This window comes from Branchiostoma belcheri, unplaced genomic scaffold (genome assembly GCF_001625305.1).
Source record: "Branchiostoma belcheri isolate BF01 breed outbred unplaced genomic scaffold, Haploidv18h27 scaffold295, whole genome shotgun sequence".
Classification (NCBI taxonomy): domain Eukaryota; kingdom Metazoa; phylum Chordata; class Leptocardii; order Amphioxiformes; family Branchiostomatidae; genus Branchiostoma; species Branchiostoma belcheri.
Genome location: NW_017803904.1, coordinates 58752 through 66599, shown reverse-complemented (window position 1 = coordinate 66599; position 7848 = coordinate 58752). Strand labels below are relative to the sequence as shown.

Here is a 7848-nt window from a genome sequence, read left to right as displayed (position 1 = left end):
TCAAGGCGGTTTACCGGTTATGGGAAACAAACGAGCAAATAGTCAGGGAATGTTCGAATAGACCTGGTCCTATTTTAAAGGTACATGTTTAGATAGTTCCGATTGTGACGGTGCCTTTAAAATTTCCGTGTTGGTAAGTCATACACTTCTACCACTAATGCGGTAAAAAAACAGCCCTTTTGTATGTTCAGATTTGTCTCCACTGTTGCGGCATGTCTGTATGTACTTTACAGACCAAATGGTAGACACACAACAATGATTTTATTGTGTGTGGTCGTAAGGCGTAACTGCAAAGTGCTCCGCTAGGAACAGTAGCTTTGGGATTAGTTTGAGGTCTTGAGTTCGAATCCTGTCATGTCACCGATCCTGTGTCCTTGGGAAACGCACTTAACACGGCTTCCTTCACTTAACTCACACCGCACAAAATCCCTCGTTTCCGTCTGAGAAATTGTCGCACACTTTCCCGGATATTTTAGGTTTCCGGTAGAACCCGGGGGTTTCCAACCTGCACACGCAAGGTGTCCAGCCCCGTACATGTCCGGGACATTCAAGGAAATGAACCAATGTTTGTGTGCAGGCCGTGTACGGGGCGTTATATGCCCGGACACGCGGCCTTTAAATCCCTGTAAACGGCAGGAAATGGCCGTGTACCGCTCCGTGAGTTGCTGGAATATGCATAATTTAGCGGCAATTATCACCTAATTATTCTCCATACGGCAGCGGAAATCCGCCGTGTACGGGTCGGACACGCCGGTACTACCCCCCCCCCCCCCTCCCGGCCACAACCCGCCCTGCTCTCGGGACCGGTTGCTCCCGTTCCCGGGACCCGTTGCTCCCATTCCCGGGGCCCTGCTGTTCCCGTTCTCGGGATCCACTGCCCCCACTAAGGGGACCCCCCCTTCCCGCTTCCGGGCCCGGGGCTTCGCTGCCTGGCTCTCGGGAAATCGCTTCCCCCGCTCCTGGGACACATTTCGATGTTTTAGGAACACATTTCATTCATAAAAAAAGGTAATACATGTTTATACTTCATTCATCGTTTTATTGGTATTAACAGGATTGCCATTTACAGATTGACAAAAATAACGCTCTATGTATAGTGTATTACACGTTATGCACTATGCTAACACTATACTATAATGTACATGAGTATTTTCTATTTCCTTCTGCGTTAGTGCCAATCAAATGAGTGTTCCATCACCTTGTCTTGTGTTAAATGTTAAAATAGAAAAACAAAACGAGAAGGCTAGGGAAGGGACAAGCTCCCAAGACAAAACGTTATATAAAAACACCACCAAATGTTTACGATTGACTTTGCATATTTTGCAAGCAAACTGTATCATGGAAAATGAACTTGATCATTATTTTAAGGATAAATTATTTTACTAAAGAACTAATACCATGACTTATCCACAATTTGTCACCAATATCCCATTTTGAATGGTTTCCCTCTAGTAGAATGCTGGATCATTCTAAAAGCAACACCGTTATCAGTTCAATAGTCAAGTTACTATTGACGCTATGTTTGGATGGTTTCGTCATGGCAACGGTGCCGTTAAGTATTTCCGTGTTGGCTGCCATACAATGTGCTACTGGTGTGTTAAAACACACAGCCTTTTGTATGTTCAGATGCTTGGCCAAAACCATGAAAAAAAGGGCGGGGGGGACAAAACTATAAAAAAAACACACCACTAAACCGTTTGACGTCTGAGCTAGGAAAAGAAAAGTGACTGGTCATTTTGAACCGACATACATACCTCCTTTACAAGGTCAGAAAACATGTAGAAAATATTAAGGCTGATTTGATTTTCTTTCTCCTTTCCTTCCTTCCTTTCTTTTTTCCTTCCTTCCTTAGCTTCCTTCCCTCCTTACTTCCTTCCTTCCTCCTTTCTACCTTTCTTCCTTTCTTCGGAAGGTTCTTTCTTTCTTCCTTCCTTCCTTCCTTCCTTTCTTCCTTCCTTCCTTCCTTCCTTCCTTCCTCCCTTCCTTCCTTCCTTCCTTCCTAGTAAGTTGTAACATGGAGGTGTTGTAGAATCAGTTGCTAGAGTGGTAATACAGTTTCAGTGCTTTGGAGACAAATGACAGTTCATGTCTTTCGGTTCTGCTCTTGGTTGCTCGGAAGCGGCCCTCTCGCCGTAGACAGTAGCGGTTAACACATGGCGGGATCAGAAACTCATTCAGGGGAGAACTGCTGTCCTGAAGAATGTTCTGTAATGTTCTCAGTGTGGCTGTGTCACGCCTACTGGACAGCGAAGGCAGAGAGTCTTTAGGAATTCCGATGATCCTCATACAGCGATGTTGTACAGCTTCCAACATGTCGGAAAGGTACTTCGGTAGACCCCCCCCCCACACACACACAACGGGGCTGGCATACTCCAGGAGAGGACGTATGAAAGTCAAGGAAATCTGGATCAGTGCTTCAGTAGGGAGTCCAACCTTCTTCGCGGCGGAAAGGTAGTAGCCCCGAGAACGGGACTTTTTCACCATGTAGTGTACATGTACATCCCAGGTGAGAGTGGCAGCGATATGCACTCCTAAGAGTTTGAAGGAAGTAGTCCTTTGTATCTCACAGCCTGCTATAGTTGGGTGTGGAGGAACTGGGACGTTAGCCTCCTTCCGTGCGCCTAATAACCATATCCATGGTCTTCTTGCCGTTCACTCCGAGGGAGTAAGACTCTCCCCATTCCACAATGGAATCTGGGTTTCCTCGGGAAGAGAGGCCATTAGTAGTCCAGATGTTAAATCGGTTTTTTTGTTGTCATATAGGTTTTCATGTCATTTCAGCTGTTCAGGGTTGAAAGGGGGGGGGGCACTTCTCGATGTTTGGGCAGAATCCACGCATGGTTCAACTGTATAGGATATTTTTTTTTTACTTTGGTCTAAATGGAGATGCTAGACTACCCTGCCAACGTATGTTTTCAAGGTCTAAGATTCAAGTATATGATTTTTGACCACGTTGTTCTGACATACTTGTATTAACATAGGAAAGTCAATAACTGTGCTGTAGGTTCACCGGTATCAGTTCAATAGTCAAGTTACTGTTGACGCTATGTTTGGATGGTTTCGTCATGGCAACGGTGCCGTTAAGTATTTCCGTGTTGGCTGCCATACAATGTGCTACTGGTGCTTTAAACACACAGCCTTTTGTATGTTCAGATGCATGGCCAAAACCATTAAACAAAAGGCGGGAGGAACAAAACTATAAAAAAACACACCACCAAACCGTTTGACTTGTAGCATATCCTACAAGTGGCGTCGTGTAGCGTAGTGGATATGGAGTGATTGCCATATCCTACAAGAAAACTAGGATCATAACCTGCGTATTGATCTGTCATTTCCAATAAAGAAAGAAAGAAGAAAGAAACTAGCTAGGCACAGAGAAGTGACTGTGGTCAATTTTACTTTAAAAATGTTGCTGAACACACCCAGACTACCCTAACCTACATACATACCTCCTTTACAAAGGTCCCTACCTACCTACCTCTTGCTCCTCCCGTAAGGTACTGCCGATTACCACGGTCCTTTTAATTAAGATAAAATGCAATGATTGTTAATCATACAGAAACCCATACTTGATCCCGACTTCTCTCCCCCTCAGGGCGCACTCCTCAGCCTGTGTGAGGTTACCGGGCTGTGCCTGTTGACGGTCCGGGTCATGCCGTCTGTCACCCCCGCCCTGAGCGTGGTTCTGTCCAACGGCGTCATGTTCATCCCCATCGTCAGCCACATCATCAAACAGACAGTCGGTCTGTGCAGGCAGAAGAAAAGCCGAAAGTGTGGGCGTGTTTTTCTTGTCGTGTTGTGGGTTGTCGGAGGTCTGACGTGTGGCGGACTTGTCGGTGTCTGGAGTTATTTCAGAAATCAGAAGTACGTGGTAGAAACGGTTGTCTCGCTGTTTCTTCTATCCGCGGCGTGGGCTCCGAAACTACAGCAGTACCAAGCTGAAGGATGTCGCCCAGCCACGTCGTCACAGCCAGATCATACCCAGAACTCGAGATGGAAAGCAGGAATTTTGAACAATTTCTTCAAACTTGGTTTTGTCCTGGTGGTTCCTGACGTGATGAGGTATGCTGGAGTACTAGATGTGTGTTCTGACTGGGTTTGGACCTGTGCGGAGGTTTACGCGCTCTTCACGATTGACCACCCGGCTACAGTCAGCTTTGTCCTCAATGTTACCGCAGGTTTCGTGGGTTACATCCTGGCATGGATGGCCTGTGCTTTACGAATGGGCTACTTTGGATTCGCCTTGCCTGCCTTTCTCAGCACATTAATTACAGGTAAGTTGGGACAAAATGACATTCAGTATAAAATGGCATCTTCTCACATTTCTTTTTCTTTCTATTTGTCGAAATTAGAAAAAAAGGAAATTTCAGACAGCTGGTGGCCCATGCAATTCCGACAAATGGATTTTCAATGGAGCCTAGACTACAGAGTGTTTAAAAATCAAAAATAAAATATCGTCAGACACAAATAACACATGTACAAATAACCGAAAGTACAAACAAAAACTGCTCAACATACACGAATAAGCTAAAATGGTATCGCGGGAAACTTGCACTGTTTAAATATACCACTCATGTAAACCGCGACCAAGGCCGCCACCGACTACCCCCATCTACAACACACTCGTCCAGTCAGACTTGTGCTGACCTTTCAACCTTGGGTCACGTGACTGCCCTCGTCATTAGTTAAAGAAAGATGGTGGATGCCATCTGAAAGCTCCTACGCTTACAGAACTTTGTCGTGTGTAACAGTTTAAATCCTTCCTTTTAATACCACTCATATATTTTCAGCAATTGTTATTTTCATCAAACAAATCTGCACACGACTGAGCTTCTTCCATGAAGAGACGTGTGTGGATGACTACACGGTCTGGGACACAGGAACGTGTCTGGGGCTGCTGCTGGTCCAGTTCTTCTCCACCACGTGGTTCGTCATGAGGAGTCCAACTATCGTCATGGAGCAGGAAGCACAGGTCGGTAGAATGAGGTGTCGTATCGCCAGAACCGTGCCTATCTAGTTTCGCCATCTATCCCCGTTAAGCTTTGGTCCCAATTGGAAAAAGGGGCCCTGCCGGGTAGTCTCCGGGCTGTTTTTTGGCACTTTCGGGCGGGACACCCTGCGGCAACCGGGCTTTTTTGGGGCCCGGCGGGGACCCGAGAAGAATTTAATTCTAACTTAAATTCTACCCGGGTCCCGCTGACATAAAGACGCCGTAACCTAATCGTGAGGTACCCCTGACGTACCTTCTATCGTTCTACCTACTACCGAAGACTCTCGCATTACGTATATCAGAACGATAGAAGGTACGTCCTTTTCTCTAATTCCAACAAAAATGCAATAATGGCATGCGCTTTATAATAGAGAAATAATTTTTGACACAATAGTTCACCAGTTTGTTGATAGAACTTGTTAGAAATATTACACCGAGGAAAGGGGAGGGGATGGTCTTACGTCATATCCGTGACTTTTACCGACTTAATTAGGCCACACCGACTTAATTTTATGGATGACATCCACGCGCGCATTGATTTTCGCCCGATCTCCAAAAAAAAAAAGAAAAAAAAGATCACGTCTTCCGAGGCTCTGGCCTGGCTTTAGGTCTGGGTAGTCCATGGTGGTTAGCGACAACTAAGCCGATGGTAACTCAATTCACAATACCGGCGTTGTATTCCAGTGGTTTATAATTAGTTATTTAGTATCATTTTTATTTTTGGCCGGATTTTTTCTTTTTTCGCCCGCGCGCACTAGTTTGGGGGTCTTCAGAGGATGTCAACCATAAAATTAAGACGTTGTGGCCTTATGGGAAGTGTGAAATTGCTGAATGAATATGTAGATGTAGATTCTTTATTGACACAACAAAAAAGTACAGAGACTTTTGTATGGTCTTCTACAGCTTAACTAAAGATCTAACAAAGCTAAATACATGTCTGGATAACGTCATTTATGTAAGACACGGTTCTGTATAAAACAGAAGGCCAATAAAATGAATGAATAACGACCATAAGTGCCAAAACCTTGACGTAGCAAATACTAAAATATTCCTTTCCTGTTTACTGTTGTTTAGGATGTTTTTATTGTATTTCTTATATTATCTGTATCTGTAAGTGAATCTTATCAATCATTTCTAATAGTTTACAAAAGAAAAGTCAAGCCCGTCAGACACAGTTTTAGACGATTCTGTTATTATGTAGATTTTGAAGTTATTTTGTACTCTGTTTCAATTTTTATTTATCTTTGTTATTTGCAATTATACTTCGGTCAGGAATTTGCAATAAACGTATTTTTTATCATCTTGTCGTCCTCAGCTGTTTTGGCTGCCCGGGTACAACAGTGTGTTCCCGGCACAGTGGATGCTGCTGAGTAGAAAAAACAGGAACACGAAGAGGGAGGACTTCACCACGAGAAGAAAGACCAAACAGAACACGCACGTCTACATCTGTACAACTATGTACCATGAGGTTTGGTTATTACCTCCATGAAAAATGGAGGTATTGTTTTTGGCGTGTCTGTCTGTATGTGTGTCTGTGTGTTTGTGTTTCCGTACATTTGTAGCCAGCATAACTGTTGAACATTTGGATGGATTGTAATGATATTTGGTATGTGGATAGGTGTTGGGTACTAGGCAAAGGTCATGGTCAATTTAGGGTCTCCTGGTTGCTGACCTTGGTACTGCAGCAGAACTTCCGGTTTTTGTATATTTTGTCCTGGACATGCTATGGTCTTGATTTTTGAGTGGTAAATAGCTTTTCCTGTCAGTAATAGGTGATATGGGTTTGGTCCCCCCAGCAGCTTTTTCTGGAACTGCAGGGAGGGGGGGTTTCAGGCAAAACGTTTCAGGCCACATAAATTCACAAAGGAACAATGTATCTTTATGATTTTTGCCATGTGGGTAGCTTAGACAGAGATATACATTATAGAATGCATATTATACAAATGATGACTTCATTTGCATAATTAATGAGGAAATTCTGTGATTCCAGTGTTTTACACCTTGGGATTTTGATACATGTCATGTTTATAATCTATGGCAGGTGGAATATGACCAGATACCAGTTATGCAAAGATGGACCTAATTTGCATAATTAATCTGAAAATTCTATGACTTCTTAGTGGTAAATGATGGGAATTTCATACTTGGGACATGTGTAAGTTAACATCACAATGCATTTATTATGTTAATGTAGAGGCCATTTGTATGTTAAGGAAGAAATTTACATTTACATTTACATGTCAAACCCATATTTCATGGAGGTATGAGATCTCGGAACTCTTGTTCATTTGTATTTTTTGGAGGGGGGGTCAGTTGTATTGTTTGTGTATTTGTTTGTTCGGGCAGATTATGTGCACAGTACGTGGGGGAGATTTGGTAGAATTGGATAGAGTGGACTTCCCAAATGTCTGAAATCTATATTTTGTGTAGGGTCCGTATTGCTTAGTCTTATCAAGCTCTTTGTATGTCAATTTTTAATCTATTGAAGTGTATCTTTAAGACGTAAAAAAAACGTAAGATTTGTAATCTCAACTCAAAAGTTTTTTTGATGAACTTAAAAGTGGTCTATATACTAAAATATATAAAGTACTGTCATAATGCAAAAAACAAAGTTCAGAATAACTGCAAGATTATGATAAAACGTCTCTTTTCTTTAGGTAAAGACAAGATTTTCACTAGAAACTGATCATGTATTTTATTCTGTTCAGTCGGAACGTGAGATGGAACAGCTCCTGACGTCATTACGTGTTTTGGCGGAGAGTCAGGTCGGTGAGAGAACCTTCGAGTCGCACATCTTCTTCGACGGAGGCTGCAGACAGAGACAGCCGTCACAGTGGGCACTGCAACTCTTCAGCGTC

General features: G+C 43.3%; 1 protein-coding gene across 1 annotated transcript in view; it reads left to right on the top strand.

Moving 5' to 3' along the window:
* LOC109473222 overlaps positions 1-7848 on the top strand; it is a 59802-nt gene that overhangs the window by 20264 nt on the left and 31690 nt on the right. The window contains 1 exon segment of the mRNA XM_019773094.1: positions 6306-6458. Coding sequence (XP_019628653.1) covers positions 6306-6458 — 153 coding nt within the window.